Source organism: Juglans regia, chromosome 12 (genome assembly GCF_001411555.2).
Source record: "Juglans regia cultivar Chandler chromosome 12, Walnut 2.0, whole genome shotgun sequence".
NCBI classification, from domain to species: Eukaryota; Viridiplantae; Streptophyta; class Magnoliopsida; order Fagales; family Juglandaceae; genus Juglans; species Juglans regia.
In genome coordinates, this window is record NC_049912.1 from 2,577,181 (window position 1) to 2,598,310 (window position 21,130).

The following is a 21,130-nucleotide window of genomic DNA, read 5'->3' on the forward strand; positions in this document are numbered from 1 at the left end:
CTTTAATCATAAAGAGATTATAAAAAAATTAATTTATAAATTGATATAACTTGATGCGATATGTCAGATTGTAAAATTATTTTTATTATTAAGTAGATTTAACGTATTCCATATCAATTTATATGTTTATTTTATATAATTTTTTTGTATTTATATAATTTTTTTGTAAATATGATTGGTTAAACTATAATGGAATCGGGTACCGAAAGAGTCCATAGTTCATACCAACTCATTTTGAAGTCTAAACACGGAGACTTGAATTCCCACGCACACTAAAAATTATAAATTAAACGTAACATAAACGGGGACTGCCATTGGCCCATTAGAGTTTTCCCATATCAAATCTCCCTATCTCCGCGTCTCGCTCAAGTTCCGCCCGTACCTCCTCGGCAACACATTTTCACGTGAATACTCAATACAGTCCTCGCGAGGTAAAAAAACAACTCGAAGAGAAAAACGCATGCATCTCCGTCTCTCTCTCTCTCTCTCTCTCTCTTCTCACCTAATTCCTATCGTCATTCGTTGCCCAAAACGCCAATAAGAGAATTTTGAGTCAGGAGTTCTCACTCTCTCGGAGTCTCTTCTGCTTCACCAGGTATGTGACCAGCTCACGTTTTCATATTCAAAAACACTTACACGCACGCACGCACGCAAAAATTGTGCATTGTTTCTGTGCGTAAGTTTGCATGCGAATGTGTCTCTAAATTTGAACTGGATCTTTCGGTCACTCCCATGTCTTTACATTCCTGGAACTATCTATTGACTCTTCCGATTAGGCATAGTGTTGAAAGTTTATGTTCTCTGGATTAGATGGTTTGAATAATTCTTAGTGGATCTTGTGCTTCTGAGCTCTATATCAAGTCACTTCAGCACCTTTTTATGGGGGGGTGCTCAAAGACGCCTAAATGTGATTGTGAGAGTCGGGTTTAAAAGATCTCCGTCAAGTCAGAAATCTTCTCCCATTTTTTTTTATTAAATAATCTGAAAAGGTTGGTTTTGTTTTGATTCGGATGGTTGCATGTTTTTGTTTTCGAATTTTGGTCAACTTTTTAATTTTGTTTTTGAAGCTTGTCTGCAGAATTGTTAGTTATGTTGCTGATTCTCATTTTGCCATTGTGATTGTAAATTAAGGATTTCTGTGATGGCTGTTTTTTTCAAGAGACAGCGGGTGGGAATAGTAGTAGTGGGTCAGCAGCATGGTCTAAATTAAAAGCTGAGAACGATAGATGAATTAGATTAATAGATTAGCGGGATGATCAAGTGAATGGTAAAAGAATCAGTCATAATATAAAGAAAAAAAGAACAAAACAAGAAGAAAGAAGGAAAGGTTGATCCAATCGACCTTCTTTAACCATCACAACCATTGGATTGCTTCTGGATGTGGCTAGTCAAGAGGGGCAACTAATCTTGGCCACAATGGGCTCTGAGCAACTTGCTTCTTTTGTTTTGCATGGTCGATGGTTTGAGAATTTATGTTGTGATAGATATAAACATTGTGATCTTATCCCAAATTTACGTTGTATGGACAAACTAAAGTGAAAGGAAGTTGAATTTTTTATGGCAGAGATAAGTGACATGTGAAACAATCTTACTGTTCACCATGGTTGATAGAGATATAGAATTTCACTGGATAAGATATTTGACTTCTGGGAGCAAGTTTTTGATGTTGGTTAAGTGTGCAGCTTCAGCAATCTCTCAAACTTAATTTATCAAATGCGTTTTGCTATTTGTTTTTTGATATTATTATGGTCACAATGATTACATTTTCTACGAACCTAAAAATGTTGTCTTTGAACTTTTTATGTTGTCTTAGATGAATGTTATTTCCTGTAGGTGAACTCCTTTGGCAGTCATAATGTATCTTCTAAGAAGGAACCTTCAGAATCATCAGGAGAGTGACTCTTCACAGAAAGATGCAAAAGTAATTTATTTCTTGGACAGATTCTAGGGCCAAGTGCTTTTTTTTTTTTTTATCTTTATTTTCAAGTAAGAGCTTTCCTTGTTATTGATTATGACCAAGCTTGTTCTCTATTATGATGCTTTTAGCTTTTCGTGACATATTGATCACAGAGACTTAATGAGGCATATTTACAAACAGGTCAGTGAACTCGGGGCTTCTCTTGGACCTCTATCTGGACGTAGTTTAAAGTACTGCACTGATGCGTGCCTGAGGAGATATTTAGAAGCTCGGAATTGGAATGTTGAAAAGGCAAAGAAAATGTTGGAAGAGACACTCAAGTGGAGGTCCACTTATAAGCCTGAAGAGATTCGTTGGGTATTTATGATCACTTATCGACTACATGTTTTCGACAACATTAAAAAACTAGAAGTACATATGTTGCAACTTTTGTGGCTGTTTCTAGTTATACTAATTATTTTTCTTATGACTTGGTGGGTTTTCTGTCCCTGATTAATTGATAACCTATTTTTGGATGGCCTAGCTTATACATGCCTTTTCTCCTAAGCTTCTAATCATATATATGGCAGACACAACTGATTATGTTTGCTTTCCAATAAAATTGTTTACTGCCCTTAATCTCAGTACTGTTGAGGTCTAAAAACTTTTGTACGCTAGTCATAGCCCTTTGCACAATTGAGGTGTAAAAACTTTTGCGATGGAATCAATCTAATTGTCATTCAACATTAGCAATTCCAAGATGGCTAAAGTCTGATGATGAAATAGTTAAGACCCCAGTTTTTGGCACCCTACGCAAAATGACATGAACTTGATGACCGGTGCTATGACATGTAGACAGTTATCATGCTGATTGATATTTCCAATACTATTATTGTATTCGAGACTCCCCTTACTCAAGGAAAATGTTAATGTCCAGCATGAAGTAGCCCATGAAGGTGAGACTGGCAAAGTGTCCAGAGCAGATTTTCATGATCGACATGGAAGGACTGTGCTCATAATGAGGCCAGGGATGCAGGTTTGAGCTAAGATTTTCTTTCATAATGTGTGTTACTGTCACTTGGATTTCGTTTTGTTAATCTTTTATCTTCCCATTTTTCAGAACACCACATCAGCAGAAGATATTGTTCGGCATGCATTTTGTCTATCTTTTAGAAAATGCTATCCTTAACCTTTGTGAAGGTCAAGAACAGATGTCATGGTTGATAGATTTCACTGGATTTTCATTGAACACCAGCGTCTCTGTCAAAACATCACGTGAGATCACTAACATTTTACAAAACCACTACCCCGAGAGGCTTGCGGTTGCAATTTTGTATAGTCCACCAAAGGTTTTTCAAGCATTTTGGAAGGTTTGGACTTCTGCTCTGTTTTGCTTCTGGCTTTCTACTGCATGCATATTGTTGTTTCTTTCTTTCTCTGAATTGAAGTTTGACGATAATTTACTCCTTGTATGAAACTTTGAAAATCATTTCTTATTTATTTTTCTTATTGTGTACAATTGTACTTCGATAGATTAGAACCTGCATATTTGTCCTGCTTTAGCAGTCTTGACTCTTGATTACTTGGGCACGGACTCGTTTGTTTTCAGAAAACATCTCATCTAATCATTATAATTTTTTCAACTTCCAATATAAAATAAAATAAACAATTCAAGTTTTTCAAATCCTAAAATAATTATAATATTAAAAAATATATTCTAACAATACTTTATTCAACTTTTTAACTTTAATCTCAACTTATTTTATCTGCAAAAACAAACGAGTCAGTGTGTCCATACCTAAAGCCAGAGAAATCTCCCATTATCAAACTCTAGTAGGGATGTCGAAGCCCAAAGGCCGAGAGTAGATTTTCCTTTTTCTTTTCCTTCTATTGCTATATGCAATTCTGGACGTGAATCTGGTATTTCATTTTAGATGAGATTTCCTTTGTGCAGAATGAAACCTACTGTTGCACCCTGCATTTATCTTCTGTCTCTATCTTTTTACCCGCTAGATCTTGCATTAATGAAGTGCGTGCTATTTTCAATTTTAATAGGTTGTCAAATACTTCCTGGATCCGAAGACATTTCAGAAGGTGAAGTTTGCATACCCCAAAAATAAAGAAAGTGTAGAGCTCATGAAGACGCTCTTCGATGTAGAAAATCTTCCGAGGGAGTTTGGGGGAAAAGCCACCCTAGAATACGACCACGAGGAGTTCTCACGATTGATGGCTCATGATGATGTAAAAACTGCCAAGTTTTGGGGAATTGATGAGAAGCCCCAGCAAACCATGAATGCCATTGAGGAGCACAGAGGTGACATAGAAATCATGTAAAACATTTGCAGCTCCAGCTAGCTGAGTGCGCATACTAATGCTCAGAATAATGCACACAAAACTAAGATATGACAAATTTATGCTGGGAACAGGGAAATGATGCTCAGAATAAAAGATGCCGCCATTTCTTTCTTCTACTTATTATCTCTAACCATAAGGGAAGACTTGTGTTCTTGATGTCACCGAACTGCATGAAAAGCAAGATGTAATTCTCATTCAAATCCCACAAAATATAAATCTATGAACTATAGTTTTTCAATGCTGAAAAAAATCTTTTTGTTGGGTGTCGATTTAATTGCATAGTGCGATCACCCAATCAAGTGGGGAGGATGGCCTATCGAAACTCGCTGCACTGAATGTCCAAAAGGTTTGGTATCACTTTGGGGTTGTTCTAGCCGAATCACAGCTGAACTTGGATCTATACATACACAGAAATCTGGCAAGACTTGCTGAAGGAATATGATAAATCCGAGAAGAGTATCTGTTTGTGGGGTTGCAGACTTGCAGTTGGGGTTTCAATTGGGTAAAGGTTAATTTTAATCCGATTTGGTGTGATTTCAGTGGATCAAACCCCTAACACCGAAAACTGCCTAAAACCGAAGTGCCAATTATCAAGTTGGTCTATCGTCGAGGTAAAAGAGGGGCAGCCATATTTTGAATCTTATTCGAGTGAAAATAAAACATTCAAGAATTCGTCCAAAGGTGAATGAATATATGTGATATTTTGGGAGCACGTAGTATTTACGAAGGATGTCGTAGTAGGCTTGTTAAACTCTCATTATACGCATTCCACGCTTGAGATGGTGCTTGAAAAAGGGGGTGTGATAATGACATGATTTATACCGTCTTAGGGCGTGCAAACCTCACATACTTTCTTTGAGAAAAATGAATACATCTAGGACCCATATTAAAAAAACTCACTTCTAATGATAGATTTCACTTTTTTTAAAAGAAATATACGAGATTTGTATATCTCATAATTATATCTAACATTACTTCGTCTGTTAAGCTAAGGTAATCTAACTATCCACTCGGTTAAATAATACTTTTTGAACGAGACACCTATGCAAACACAACATATTTTTATACTTTTATATTTTTTACCCGTTTACAAGTTAGACTTGGAGGAGCATATTCTCGAGACCAAAAGTCTTACCACTTGAGTCGGTCAAAAGTCTTCCACTATTGAGGTACAATAGCATTGCTTTCGTTTTCTCTCTTTAGTGAAAATGCTCTCCAGAGAGGTAAAAAAAAATCTTACCTTCTCTATCCATAGGGCTCCAGCCACCCTCCCGCTTGTATAGTCTAGATAATGTTCTACAATGTTTTTTTCTGATTTTTTCTAAATTTTCTGACCATAACATTGAGAAGTGCTGAGCTACTGTTTTCCAACCACCCAAGACCACCACGCGCCGCACCACAAGACTCTCCAGCCGTCGATCCTTTGGATGGTAGAAGAAAAACGTCGAAAAGAGTGGTGCGTGGTCCTCACACACGACCCAAACAGCACGTGGATCTCACGTGTCGCCACACCACGGCGAGTTTGCCGCCAACACGCGCGGTATTTTTGAGGTTAGCGGCCTTGAATCTCTTAGATCCAACCAACTTCCAGTCTCCTAGTGTGGCGTGTGGTCCTCATGCGCCACTATAGTTCCTGGCAGTCTCTTGCTGGCGATTTGACGCTTCTCTAGCTTGCTATCTTCTTATGTTATTGCTCACCCTAACCAAGGATCGTGTGAAAAAGATAGTGAAAGTCTTATTTAGTCAGTCTAGACCAGCCACATACAACACAAATCCCATTCATTGCTGCTTTCGATCGTAGTATTATAGTCCGTTTATCAGATTGTATCAAAATCACTCCAGGCGGCTTTCCCTTGTGAGAAATGAGTGGGGGTCAAGTTCTTGGCCCTAAATCTTTTTTTTTTTTCTTTTTCCTGTGTTGTACTAGCTAGTTTGGGATGAATGTCGGGGCCTCCCACCCTGTTATCTCTTGTATTCTATAACTGTTTTATATATCTATATGCTTGATTATAAAAAAGAAAAAAAATGCCAGTCAAAAGTCAGTTGAATATACCTTTAATGAAAACATAAAATACAAGTACTCACTCGATTTAACCAATACTCTTTCATGACCCTCGCAAAACTTCTAGTATAACTTCTCCCAAGGTCTTCTAAAATTGTTTTTTTTTTTTTCAAACTGTTGGTCAAAACAGCATACAAAACAGGGAATATGTTCAATAGAAGCCTTTGTTAATATGTGTAATGGCTATGCAACTTTCGGTATATCAAACCTCTTAAGTTTAGAACTTAGGCCATTTATATGTCATCTTTGAGTATAAAAGAGTAGGTCCACTATTAAAAAAATAACTTTTTTGTGTGCACGACCTAGCAAAATGGGCCACTACCTCTTCGAATGGAAGCACTCCAAAGTTTTTGCCATCATTTTTCTCACCATGGTTCTACAATGGGGAGGGTCGTTCTACAGTGGGAAGGACCCTCCCCACTGTTAAGATACAGTCATCCAACAATGCTCCAGACATGTACGCAAATACTAAGGTAAACTCTTGTCCAGCTCGTGGCTCACTCACCATACCAGATTGTGAAGATGTGAAAGGTAAGATTCCCTTGAAGGAAAGTAGCACAACTGGCTCAAAAGATATACCCTCAAATCATTATGATACTGTCACAGATTTTCCTCCATAAATTAGCTATAATTTCTCTTTATTTGTTGTAATTGTAATCCCAACAATGATGGGATCTTATACTTACTGACAGTGCATATATACTTGTGTCTAAAATGAATATGTGTGCATTTTTTGTGCAAAAATTCTCATTTCTTTATTTTTACATGATACAAGAGCCCTTTTTTGGGAAACCCCTCAATCCTACTCACCAACAATATCATCTTCATTTATCTTTTGGTTCACCATAGGATAACTACACCCTAAACCTTTCCAGCATTACACAATTTATCTCTATCAAATTGGACAACACTTATCTGAATTGGGTGTCTCAGTCTTTACCAATTCTTAGAAGCCATGAGCTGATGGGCATTGTTGATGGTAATGAGCCATGCCCTCCTAGATTTCTAGTTGATGAATCAGGAAAAGTCACCACAATAGTGAACCCTGATTACTCCCTTTGGCAAAACAAGGATCAACACCTTCCGAGCTGGTTCAACACGAGTCTCTTTGAGAGTGTATTATCCTCAGTATATGGTTTAAACACCTCCAAACAGGTGTGGAACTCAAGCTTTGCTTCACAATCAAGATCCATAATAGTATATTTGAAATGCCAACTCTAATATCTAAATCAAGGTCACGTTCTTGTTCTAAGTATCTTAGCCAAGTCAAGGCATTTGCTGACCAATTTACAATGCTAAGAAAATTTATAAAAGATGATGATTTCATCTCCTACATTGTTGGTGGACTCAATCTTGCCTATACATCGTTCATCACCTCCTTTAATTTTGCTACTTGTGAGTCAACAATGTCCTCAGAAGACTTCCAAGCAGAACTTCTCAACTAAGTGATACTACTTGACAATCACCAACAACAATCCCAGTCCTCGGATCCTTCCACTTTTGCTTTATATACCAAGACTTGCAAATTCCAGCAATTATAAAGGAAATCCCTTTGGTCAGTCCAAAAATATCAACATAAAAAATCAGATGGGAATCAACCCTTGAGAAACACAAACAACAATGAGTCAAGTAACTCAAACTTCAACAGAGCACCTTGCTAAATCTATGGCAAGACTGGACATCAGACCTTGGACTGTTCCCAGAGAAGAATTTTTCATATCAAGGAAGACATCCACCTGCTCAATTGGAAGCCATGCCTGCAAGAACCAACTCTACTACTGACCAATCTGATGAGCAGCCCTAGTATGCTGACAATGGAGCTAACAACCATGTGACAACTGCATTGGAGAACTTGGCTCTTCAAGAACCATTCAAAGGAGAAGAAGAGGTGGTTGTAGGAAATGATACATGTTTGCAAATAGCAAACACAGGTTCTTCAATCCTTTTTAATTCTAAATAGTCTTTTAAAACGAACAACATTCTCCATTGTTCAAATGCTTTTGCTAACTTATTGTCCATACAAAAATTTTGTGTTGATAACAAGTGTTGATTTAAACTAACTGATTCCTATTTCTGTGTGAAGGACAACCTCACAGGACTAACGCTTTTGCAAGGGCCAAGTAAGGATGGCTTGTATCCAATCCATCTATCCAAAACAACCAATAAATCCAAGAAGTTTGCTGCCTTCATTGGAGTCTCTGCAAGTTCAACCATCTGGAATTGAAGACTAGGTCATCCAGCACCTCTTATTCTAGATAATCTTAAGAAATGTATTCAGCTTCTTATTGTTGGGTCAGTTGTACATGACTCAGCTAACTTTCTAAGTCCAAAAGTCTTCCTTCCGTCGAGTACAATAATGTAACAACAGAAGCATTGGAAATAGTTCACTTAGATCTGTGGTCTTCACTTTTTGCCTTTGCTAATAGTTGTCAATACTATGTCATCTTCATTGAAAAATTTTCTTGTTTCTCTTGGATATACCCATTGCATCATAAATCTGAAACATATCAGTGCTTTCTCAAGTTTAAATACATTGGAGAAAACTTTCTATTTAAAAAGATCAAATATTTTCACTTAGATGGTGGGGGAGAATTTACCTCCAACCAACTTAAAAATTCCTTAAGCTCAAATGACATTATTTACAGAATATCTTGTCCATACACACCCTAGCAAAATGGCCTATTCGAAAGGAAGCATAGGCACATTGTAGAAACAAACCTAGCCCTCCTAGCTCGATCCAAGCTTCCTCTTACTTACTGGATAGATGCTTTTAACACTGTAGTAGACCTAATCAAGAGGTTGCCTACTGCTTTACTGAATCATGAAACACCCTATGTCAAGCTTTTGAACAAAAATACAGACTACTCTCTTCTCAAGGTCTTTGGATGTGCTTGCTACCACTCCTTTGACAATACAATAGTCACAAACAAATGTATAAGTAAAAAAAGGTGCATATTCTTAGGCTTTTGCTCAAATTATCGTGGCTATAAATGCTATGACCCAATCACCAAGAAAATGATCATTAACAAACATGTCATCCTTGATGAGAATGCCTTCCTTGCTCAAGACTGGATATCATCCCTACCTAGTCCATCAACAACAGCATCAGTTCCTTCACAGGTAAGTCCCTTTCCAGAAATAATTCTCGATCCAATTTTTGTACCCATATTTCTACTATCTCAGCAGAAAGTCCTTTGTAGGTGGATGACACATCCTCTAATCATCCAACCTAGCTCATTGAAGAATCCTCTATTGAAATATTACTTGAACACACTGATTCAATCATTTCAGTTGATGACCAAACACCTTCCAACCTCTTACCTAAATTCACATCATTCTCTTCAGCTGTAACGATCCGGTTCAATAATAGTTTTAAGGAGAATTTTATTGGGCCAATAATTGGATTTAAAGCCCATTAATATTTATAGACCAAGTGAGTTCTATTAAATTAATAATTGGGCCAATAAATCTTTTTAAAAGCTCAAAAATATTTATTAGACGTGTTAGACTCATTTTAAAATTTAAGATCGACTATTAGAATTTTTCTCATTATAATCATCCCTGATTGAGGTCTCCTACACAATCTCAATCACTCCCAATCCTAAGTTAAATAAATTGCTAGATTATAATTTTAAATTTAAACTCTCGTCGATCACTAACTGAGTCCAAATCTAACTCTACGGCACCCTCTCCGGATTTCTTTATATACCTATTCCTTTCCCTCTGTTATTTCCCCATGCTGCAGTATCAAATTCATGTTCAGCCCATTCACCTAACCCAACCTTCCTTCCCTTCTGATTTTCTTCTTTCATAGTCACAAACTGAGTTTAATTCTATGAAGTCAGTGATCGATTTCGAGCTGAACACGTTGTTGGACACCTCCTCCCAATTTCTCTATATACATCTCTTCCCTTTTTAAGCCACTACAACCTTCCTATTTCTCTCTCAATATTTATTCACTTTCATGGCAACACATTGCAAACCTCCCACGTAGCCTTCATCGACACACAACAACCATTCCTTTTCACAAACCACTGTGAACTAGCCAGCCTCCATGCCGTGGTTGCTTCAACCTCCAAACCAAGTAGTATGCACGACGGAAGTTGCTAGTCATGCCTAGCTGCAGCACCATGGACGTACAACTTCCAATAAGCTCAGTGACAGTAAGGCTGCCATCAACTCTTCCTTCCACCAATGTCACAGCCACGAGAAAGCAGCCACATATGCTCCTCAATGTCTCCTTCCTTAGCCACAGATAACATCGATCACCACCTCTCCCCCTTCATGTCGCCAACCGCCAGACTTCTGCACCCAAGGCCACGACAACCACCAAGTAGCACGACCATGCCCATGTCCAAACACTCCTCTGTTTTAGCCACTTAAAAATAGAGCGCCTAAAGCCAGCCGTTGCACCTTAGTCGACGATGGAAGTTCCAGCACCTTGTCGAGACTACACCGTAAGCTTTTCTCTCCAAGTTATCTCTCTCTCTACCTCTCAATTTTCTCTTTCACTAGAATCACCGTAAGCTCTCTCCCTTACGTTAGTCTCTCTCTCTCTCTCTGCCTCTCCCACTATTTTCATGTAACTTTCTCTCTCCATGAAATTTTCTCTTAATTACTCCAGCCTACATAAACTTCTCTGACCGTACGATATATCTACCCCTCCTATTGTCAAACCTCTTAGAACCGATTAGTTTATATATCAAAATATATATTATTGGATTACATGTATTTTAGGTAATAGCTGGGTGCTTATACATAACTATAAACATGGGAATACCAAGAAATTACAAGGACTCGGTGTTAATGGCAAAGTTGTGGAGAAATCATTTAATTTGTTAAGGTTTGCGGAAGTTACATAGATATTAAATTAGTTGGAAGCGATAATATTTTAGGATTACCGAGACTTTAGGATTTATGGAATTATAGGCCAGTTATTTTGGATTTATAATTAGATTGTGCGTGCTTTATTAGTAATAATTTATGCGACAATACGTGTATTTTTATAAGTATTCAGCTCTGTTCCAGAAATATTAGATTAATAGTGCTACATGATAAGTAGCTTGATCATAGATTAAGATTAGCTTACGTTAGCTAATTATATATATTATTAAAGTCAGTTATTTGGAAATCAATGTACAACACATGTTATAATATCGGCAAACACGTTATTCATTATGAAGATAGAGCTGTAGGACGAGATTTGGTCTAGAGAGTTATGATAGAAGCCTAGATCATGCACAAAGCTTTCAAGGTATTTGTACAGTACAAAGTTTGAGAGATTTTAATAAATGCTTCTGCATAGTCTCTTTTATAGTTTCAATATTTCTAATAAATAGTGATTTTATTTATTATATAGAATCTTTGTATTTGGCGTAATTATAAAATAATATTTTAAAATCAAGTTTAGTGTTAGCACTCTAGTTCTCCGGAATTTCGTAAAAATGACTTTGATCTTAAACGAGGGAGAGCGAGGTGTTACATCAGCAAATGAACAAACCAACGACTCTCCATCTCAAATGCCTACCTCAATCATCTCCACTCATATAAACCAAATCACAAGATGGTTCTTGGAGACCATAGACATTTGTAGACTAAATATTATACGCTTTAACCAAGCATCCCTAGCCTTGATGGGTCTTCGCTTGACATTGAAGACCCACTTATTTGTAATGGCATTTTTATGAGATGGTACTCTTGGGCATGATAAGGTACTCTTGGGCATGAGGGCTGTGAAATCTTCACTCATGGCTTGGTGCCATTCAGGGACTTCATTGCTTGAGAAAAGTGTGAAGGTGCTGATAGCAACACAGCGGAGAAAGAGATAACAAATGAAAATTCTACTCAATAGCCGTTGAAAAATCATTCAGAAACAGTAATGAGATTTTGCACGTTCTCCACCCTGTCAGTTTGAAAAACCCAAACCAAATTGTCAATTAATGACTCTCCGATCCCCCATTCACCAATCGGCAAGTGTACGTATCACCTCTTCAAGAAGAAGGAGATCGATGCACGTACTTCCAAAGCTGGCTCAAGCCATATTTAGGAGGTCAAGGAATTCTAGATGATTGAATTATATTAATTATATTTGATTTTTTAATATAGAATATAAAATTTAATTATGAATAGAAAAAGGAAACTTAAAAATGAAGGACATGATAATAATATCAATGTTGTTATAAAAGTTCCTCTCCTCTCCGTATTTTACTTATCATCCAAGTTATTTGCTTTTCGTTTGATTTCAATATTCTTCTTCATTCGTCACATACTATATATATTCTTATTATAACTCATGATTCCATTCTTTTTCTTAACTTTATAACTCTGTTAATCCTATAATTCATTCCTTGACTAACTCCGCAACCAAACAATTAGAATATATTCGGATCAGAAGATCAGTTCTCGATCCAATGCATATATATAATAAGGATGACCATGCAGCATGCATGCAGGAGAACAAAAAGTGTTCAAAAGGAAAACATGGAATTAGATAAAGCATGCCATTCTCTGCCTGCTGACATCGATACAAATGGTATACATGCATGCATGACTCTCTCTCTCTCTCTCTCCCCCCAAGTATTGTCGTTTGATTTTTAGACATATCAATATTGGTTTCATTTTATTTGCTTAATTATATAATATATTAAAAAAACTATGGAATAATTAGTTATATATATATATATATATTTAGAATAATGTTATATACTTTGGCTGACTTATAATCCTGACTTCGTCGGTTTTATAAATCCATGTATATCCCATCCATTAAAAGCCAAAACAGGAAATAAATTATATTAATATTTTATTACATTGGCGATGTGCGTCCGGCCAATTGCATAAAATTAATAATATTTTAAAAAGTAAGATTTTTAGTAAACTGATATATATCTTTTGTATGAATTTGTTTTTCCATCTTTATGTCGACTCAGGAGTTGTAAGATCAAGTAGAGATCTTCCGCCAGCTCATTACACATTTCAAATCAAGAATTTCTCGGTGCTGTTTGAGGCAGAGGTTAAGAACTGTGAATCGGGCGTGTTTGAAGTTGGTGGCTACAATTGGTACTGCACTTTGAAGATATATCAATCTCTCGGTTGTTTTTTTTTTTTTAATTATATAAAAAATAAATAAATTCAACCATTTTCAATTTCATTTCCCTTTCCAGGAAATTGGTACTCAAAACAAATGGGAAGAAGAATAGTAAAAGTCACATCTCCTTATATTTGGCAATAGAAAATCAAAACACTCTTTCGCTTGGATGGGAGGCTAACGTAAACTTCAGATTCTTTGTGTTTGATCAAATACGAAACAAGTACCTGTGTATTCAAGGTACGTACGTAGGTTTCTGACATTTAATATTCTTTAAGAAGATTTACAAATTCAATGGTAAATATTAGATAAAAGAGACGGTCTCGTTTGAATAGTAAAAGTGTGAGCATCTGATCATTATATATATATATATATATATATATTTTTTTTTTTTGTTTGACAAAATTTTTAATAAATATTTTCTCTTTTATATATATACAGAAAAGTTAAATTTCAATTTAAAGCTTAGCATGGGATTTTCTTGTAACCTTTAACAATTTAGATGCAGATGGGCGTGTAAGACGCTTTCATAACTTAAAGACTGAATGGGGTTTCGCTCAATTACTTTCGCACGACACCCTCAACGATCCTTCAAATGGTTATATTGTTGATGATTCTTGCATTCTTGGGGCTGAAGTTTTTGTCATCAAAGGTAGTGGCAGGGGAGTGTGCTTGTCGATGATAAAACAACCTCAAACCAATTATTTCACTTGGAGGGTTGACAACTTTGTCGTGCGGAAAAACGACTATTATTTATCTGATGTCTTCATTGTTGAAGGGCTTAAATGGTACTCTTTATCTTATATTTGGAATCTTTGCTTTTATATCAGAATTTCAAATGTATTGAGTTTTATATATAGTTTATATATGAGTTTAGTAGATTGTCATGAATTAGTATTATTTATATATAGGAAGTTGGGGCTGGTCTATCCAAGGGGAAACAAGGCAACGTCCTCAGATCACGGCTTCAGCTTGTCTTTCTATCTCCTAATGGCCGATGATTTAGAAATCATTACTCCTAACCGAAAATTGTACGCAAAATTCAAGCTGCGAATAAGGGACCAAGTCAATAGCAATCACCTTGAAAGAACAAGTCAGGGATCTCTTGATCATTTATGTGAAAATATTATTTCTCTTTTGCTGTTTGGGGTTGAAAAAATTATGACAAAACTCTTATCTTGCAGTTGAGCATTGGTTCTCTAAAAGTAACGTTGGCTTTGGTGCCCCGACCTTTTCGCTTCTGAGAGATCTCAAGGATCCATCAAATGGCTACTTAGTGGATGATGCTTTGTTGGTTGAATGCAAAATTGATGTCATATCTGAAGTGAAGGATTTCTCCGGATGATCAAATTGGAGACAAATTAATTAGATATTATTTTACTATTAATTATACAATAATTCAATGGTTGCATGTGGAAGTACTGATATATACATTCGACACAAATTCCGCAACATTATTATATCTATAGCAAATGTAAGAATTAAAGATATATAAAATGTAATTTTAAGAGTGACAAAAACCAAAGCCATCCAATATCCTAATAAATTATCATAGATGGATTGGGCATCCATATGTATTTCTTGAAAACCACTCGTACGATTCTTCCCATATTTTTTGTGTGCAGTGTACGTCCAAGAAATCCACAGCACTAAATTAAACCAATCATCTTTTTTCGAATGACGTTACGACTTAATGGGCCATTCATATATATAAATATATATATATATATTAATAATTATTCTTGTATTATTCATATATATTTTGCATTCGTTGTTGGGTTTTTGAGTTGGCTTCCTACGTACGTACTCTCTTAGCTCCGAAAAAGAAAAATCCTGGCATTTTCTCATATTATGCATGACTTGGACCGATTTGTTTTTTCTTTTAAAAAACACTTATATTAATTAGGATATGAGAAAATAATTAAGGATCGATGTGAAAAATTGATTGCCAATTTTATGGTCTTTTGATGGTTGATATATACAGTCGCTGAAGGAGATTACGTAGCAGAAGAAAACAGAGGAAGAATATGTCTAAAGTTGGAATTAGTCGATAGCATACAAAAGACATGAGAACATATTCCAACTTTAGACATATTCTTCCTCTGTTTTCTTCTGCTACGTAATCTCCTTCATGGTATCAGAGAGCCATGAGCACTGATTCTTCCTCATCTTCCAATACTTCACCAGAGCAAAACATGCAAAACCAAAACCCTTCAAACCCTGAATCCAACCCTCATCATCCTGCAAGTCCTTATTTCATCCAACCTGGTGAAGGAGCTTCTTCTCTGTTAGTTCCCGAGCTGTTGACAACAGAAAACTATGTCACCTGGGCACGGACCATGCGTCGAGCTCTCAATATCAAAAACAAACTCGGTTTCATCGATGGTAAAATCACTAAACCCACCAATGCATCTGATCCTTTTTTTACGGCATGGGAAAGATGTAATGATATGATAATTTCTTGGATTCAACACTCTGTAAGTATCGAGCACAGACCAACTATTGCACATGCTGACAATGCTGCTACCGTATGGCATGACCTTTGTGAACGATTTTCCATTCAAAATGCACCACGCATTTTTCAGCTTCGGAAAGCAGTTTCTGCTTTGATCCAAGATGATGATTCTGTGAGTATTTATTACAATAAACTCAAAGGATATTGGGATGAACTAGAAATATATGAACCAATGCCTCTATGTACATGTGGTTCTGTCAAGATCTTGGCAGATCACCACTACCGGAGTAAGGTTATGCAATTCTTAATGGGGATTCATGACTCTTATGATAATATTCGAGCTCAAATCCTTCTTTATGACCCTCTTCCACCGCTCAATCGTGTTCTTTCCTTAGTACAACAGGAAGAAAGGCGTCGGCAACTGCATTCCCTTCCACTTTCCACACCTGTTGCAATGATCACTAAAGGACCAGATCAGAGATTTCATCCAAACTCACGTCGAGACAAACTTTTCTGCTCACATTGCAATATTTCTGGCCACTCCTTGGAACGCTGCTTCAAGGCCAATCCTGGTCTCCCGGTTTGCTCACATTGTCACATTCCTGGACATACCAAAGAGAAGTGCTACAAACTTCATGGATTCCCCCCTGGACACAAAAATTTCTACAAAAACAGACCAGTTGCTAATCATGTTTCTTTTGAACAGGAACAAGTCAGCAATACTCCAGCCATTACTCAAGAGCAATATAGTCGTTTAATTGCCTTGCTCCAAACACAGCCACCTGAAGCACATGTCCCTGCTGCAAATCAAGTTCAAATGACATCTACCTCTACTTCTCAAGATGTCCCTCCCATGTCTGGTATCAACATATGTTTTTCTGCACAAACACACACTGCTGCACAATATGTTGCTGCACCGTGGATTATTGACACCGGAGCTACAAATCATATGATTTGTAGCCCACGGTTCTACACTCACATCACTGCTCCAATTTCAAATGCAGTAAGATTACCAAATGGTAACTCTGCCTCAGCCACTCATGTTGGCGATGTTCAAATATCAGAAAATCTAACTCTAAAAAATGTGCTTTGTGTTCCCACGTTTTCTTTTAACCTCATCTCTGCCAAGTCTTTAGCTCAAACCTCCAATTGTTGTCTAATTTTCTTTTCTAACTCATGTTATATTCAGGACCTTTTCTCTTGGACGACGACTGGGCAGGGTAAAGTGAAGGATGGCCTCTACCATTTTCAACACCAGAAAAGCTCACCTAATGCTTTAACTTCTCATCTTCAAACCTTACTTCACTTTACTTCTGTTAATACTGCTGCTACTACAAACTTTGATGACTTTACTTTATGGCATTATCGGCTAGGACATAGCTCCTTGACTGAGCATGTTTTGAAAGAAGTTTATGACATTTCTAATAGACCTAAAGCTCATACCAGATTCCTTTGTGATATTTGTCCACTTACAAAACAACATAAATTGCCTTTTTCAAACACTGAGAACAAAGTCACAAAGCCTTTTGACCTGATTTCAGTAGACATCTGGGGTCCAAATAATACTCAAGCTCATGATGGATCCAAATATTTCCTCACTATTGTAGATCAATTTACAAGATGTACATGGATTTACATGTTAAAAACCAAATCAGAGGCACGTATTGCTCTTCAAAATTTTTGCTCCCTTATTGAAAATCAATTTGAAACCAAAATAAAAATTGTTAGAACCGATAATGGGGGTGAATTTCAAATGCCAATATTTTATCAAACAAAAGGGATCCATCATCAACTTACTTGTGTTGCCACCCCCCAACAGAATGCATTAGCCGAACGCAAACATCAACATATTTTAAATGTGGCAAGGGCCTTAAAGTTTCAATCTGGTTTGCCCATAAAGTATTGGAATGAATTTGTCATAACAGCAGTATATTTGATCAACCGCACCCCCACTCCCAACCTTAATTACAAGTCTCCAATTGAGCTCCTATATCAAGTCAAACCTATATACTCCCATCTTCGAATATTTGGCAGTTTATGCTTTGCTTCTACACTTAGTCATGCTAGAACTAAGTTTGAACCCAGGGCCCGAAAATGTGTGTTCTTAGGCTACCCATACGGTGTAAAAGGATACAAGCTGCTCGACTTGTCCACCAATCAGATTTTCATTTCACGAGATGTGGTATTTCATGAAGCTATCTTTCCCTTAAAACAACCACAATATTCCAAAACAGATTTTGTCTTTTCTCACAGCCTACCAGAAAAGAACTTTCAGAATATTGAAATAACCACATCTCTTGAAAATTCTGCTACATCAACCGAAACCTTCACTCCCCTTCTCCAGCCTGAAGAACAAGATCATGATCCTATCTCTTCTTCATCTTCTGATTCTACTTCTCATCAAAACATTCTCCGCAGGACAAATAGAACTCGAAGAGCACCTGCTTACCTACAGGATTTCCATTGCCAACAGGTTGCTACACTTGACCCTTCTCAGTCAAAATCCGAGACTCAAGGTTCCTCCCTCTCCAATGCTGAAGGTTCAAAAGTATCCTTTCCTTTATCTGCTTCACTTTCTTATGAATCTCTTTCACATGCTTTCAAGGCCTTCACTACTTCTATCTCTTTACATACTGAACCTACTTCCTATACTCAAGCCATCCAAGAACCTGTTTGGTGTAAGGCAATGAAAGAAGAACTCGATGCTCTTGAAAATAATGGAACTTGGACTATTGTTGATCTACCTTCCCACAAAAAAACAATTGATTGCAAATGGGTCTACAAGTACAAATTTAAGGCGGATGGGACCATCGAGCGAGCTAAGGCTCGCTTGGTTGCAAAAGGATTTACGCAACGAGAGGGGATTGATTTTCATGACACCTTCTCACCCGTTGCTAAGTTAGTTTCTATACGTTGTCTCATTGCAGTTGCAGCAATTAAAGGGTGGGATCTTCAACAGTTGGACGTGAACAACGCTTTCCTTTATGGAGACCTTGATGAAGAAATATACATGCGCTTACCTCCTGGTCATTCATCCTCAAATCTGAACAAAGTGTGCCGATTACAAAAAAGCATCTATGGTCTCAAACAAGCTTCGAGGCAGTGGAATGCCAAGCTTTCATCTTCCTTAATTGAATTTGGATTTGTTCAATCGAAGGCAGATTACACCTTGTACATCAAGGCTACAACCACATCTTTTATAGCACTTCTTGTCTACGTAGACGATATAATCTTAATGAGTTCCGATCCTCAATCCACTTCTGATGTCAAAAGATTCTTGGAAACAAAATTTAAAATCAAAGATCTTGGAAGTCTTAGATTTTTCCTTGGTATTGAGGTAGGGCGCACAAAAGGAGGTATTCAACTTTGCCAAAGGAAGTATGCTTTGGACATACTTGCTGAAACTGGATTGTTAGCTGCAAAGCCATCTAATTTGCCTATGGAGCCAAATGTCAAACTCAGTAAAGATGAAGGGGAATTGTTCAAAGATCCAGCACTATATCGGCGATTGATTGGCAAGCTACTCTATCTCACCAATACACGGCCAGATTTAAGCCAAAGTGTGCACCTGTTAAGTCAGTTCATGGAGACTCCCCGTGATCCTCATTTCAATGCTGTTCTCAAAATTCTTAGATATGTAAAAGGAACTCCAGGACAAGGACTTTTCTTTCCTGCGAATTCGGAGATGAAACTTTCAGCATACTCGGATGCAAGCTGGGCTAATTGCCCTGATACAAGGCGTTCTACAACAGGTTTCTGCATCTTCATTGGCAGATCACTCGTATCATGGAAATCAAAAAAACAGACAACTGTGTCCAGATCGTCTGCGGAATCCGAGTATAGAGCTATGGCCTCAGTGGTTTGTGAACTCACATGGATTAGATATTTTCTTGCTGATCTGAAAATATCAATCTTAAACCCTGCCACATTATATTGTGATAACTTGGCAGCAATTCACATTGCTGCAAATCCAATCTTTCACGAGCGAACAAAGCACATTGAATTAGATTGTCATCTAATTCGTGATAAGATCACAGAAGGACAAGTAGTCACAGCTCATGTTTTTTCTCACTCTCAGTTGGCTGACTTGTTCACTAAGCCGCTACACTCTCCTGCCTTCACACGACATTTATCCAAGATGGGAGTAATTAACATATACTCTCCATCTTGCGGGGGGATGTTGAGACTACCAGAAAAGAACTTTCCACTACCCCTTGACATGGATTCTCCACAACAGAATACGCACTACATGGATACTGCATGGACAGCTGCAGAGTTGGCAGAACGTGGACGTGAATATTCTTCTGTTAGTTAGTTACGATTGTTATGAGCTGTAAATAATGGCTGGAGTATTGCTGACTTGTTATCATAAGAGTCATGAATCCCCATTAAGAATTGCATAACCTTACTCCGGTAGTGGTGATCTGCCAAGATCTTGACAGAACCACATGTACATAGAGGCATTGGTTCATATATTTCTAGTTCATCCCAATATCCTTTGAGTTTATTGTAATAAATACTCACAGAATCATCATCTTGGATCAAAGCAGAAACTGCTTTCCGAAGCTGAAAAATGCGTGGTGCATTTTGAATGGAAAATCGTTCACAAAGGTCATGCCATACGGTAGCAGCATTGTCAGCATGTGCAATAGTTGGTCTGTGCTCGATACTTACAGAGTGTTGAATCCAAGAAATTATCATATCATTACATCTTTCCCATGCCGTAAAAAAAGGATCAGATGCATTGGTGGGTTTAGTGATTTTACCATCGATGAAACCGAGTTTGTTTTTGATATTGAGAGCTCGACGCATGGTCCGTGCCCAGGTGACATAGTTTTCTGTTGTCAACAGCTCGGGAACTAACAGAGAAGAAGCTCCTTCACCAGGTTGGATGAAATAAGGACTTGCAGGATGATGAGGGTTGGATTCAGGGTTTGAAGGGTTTTGGTTTTGCATGTTTTGCTCTGGTGAAGTATTGGAAGATGAGGAAGAATCAGTGCTCATGGCTCTCTGATACCATGAAGGAGATTACGTAGCAGAAGAAAACAGAGGAAGAATATGTCTAAAGTTGGAATATGTTCTCATGTCTTTTGTATGCTATCGACTAATGTATATATATACAAAAGAAATGAAATATAAAACAAGGAAAATATTATTTACAGCTCATAACAATCGTAACTAACTAACAGAAGAATATTCACGTCCACGTTCTGCCAACTCTGCAGCTGTCCATGCAGTATCCATGTAGTGCGTATTCTGTTGTGGAGAATCCAT

The 21,130-nt window shown here is 37.3% G+C and overlaps 2 protein-coding genes and 1 pseudogene across 3 annotated transcripts; 2 read left to right on the forward strand and 1 right to left on the reverse strand.

Moving 5' to 3' along the window:
• The first annotated feature begins 341 nt into the window (after positions 1–341).
• On the forward strand, positions 342–4,451 carry LOC108997536 (annotated as a pseudogene).
• An 8,247-nt stretch (positions 4,452–12,698) lies between these two features.
• On the forward strand, positions 12,699–14,961 carry LOC108997577 (probable inactive serine/threonine-protein kinase fnkC). Of its 2 annotated transcripts, none has more exons than XM_018973921.2 (6): positions 12,699–12,846; positions 13,244–13,373; positions 13,478–13,641; positions 13,904–14,189; positions 14,313–14,494; positions 14,586–14,961. In XM_018973921.2, the coding sequence occupies exons 1-6, from the start codon at positions 12,744–12,746 to the stop codon at positions 14,744–14,746; spliced, it is 1,026 nt and encodes a 341-aa protein (XP_018829466.2). In that variant the 5' UTR covers positions 12,699–12,743; the 3' UTR covers positions 14,747–14,961. The 2 variants fall into 2 exon arrangements, with proteins under 2 accessions (XP_018829466.2, XP_018829469.2); XM_018973924.2 differs by having other exon boundaries at positions 13,910–14,189.
• Positions 14,962–20,167: 5,206 nt separating this feature from the next.
• Positions 20,168–21,130, reverse strand: LOC118343967. The gene is made up of 2 exons (XM_035683482.1): positions 21,044–21,130; positions 20,168–20,866 (listed from the first exon to the last, which is right to left on the reverse strand). The coding sequence occupies exons 1-2, from the start codon at positions 21,128–21,130 to the stop codon at positions 20,168–20,170; spliced, it is 786 nt and encodes a 261-aa protein (XP_035539375.1).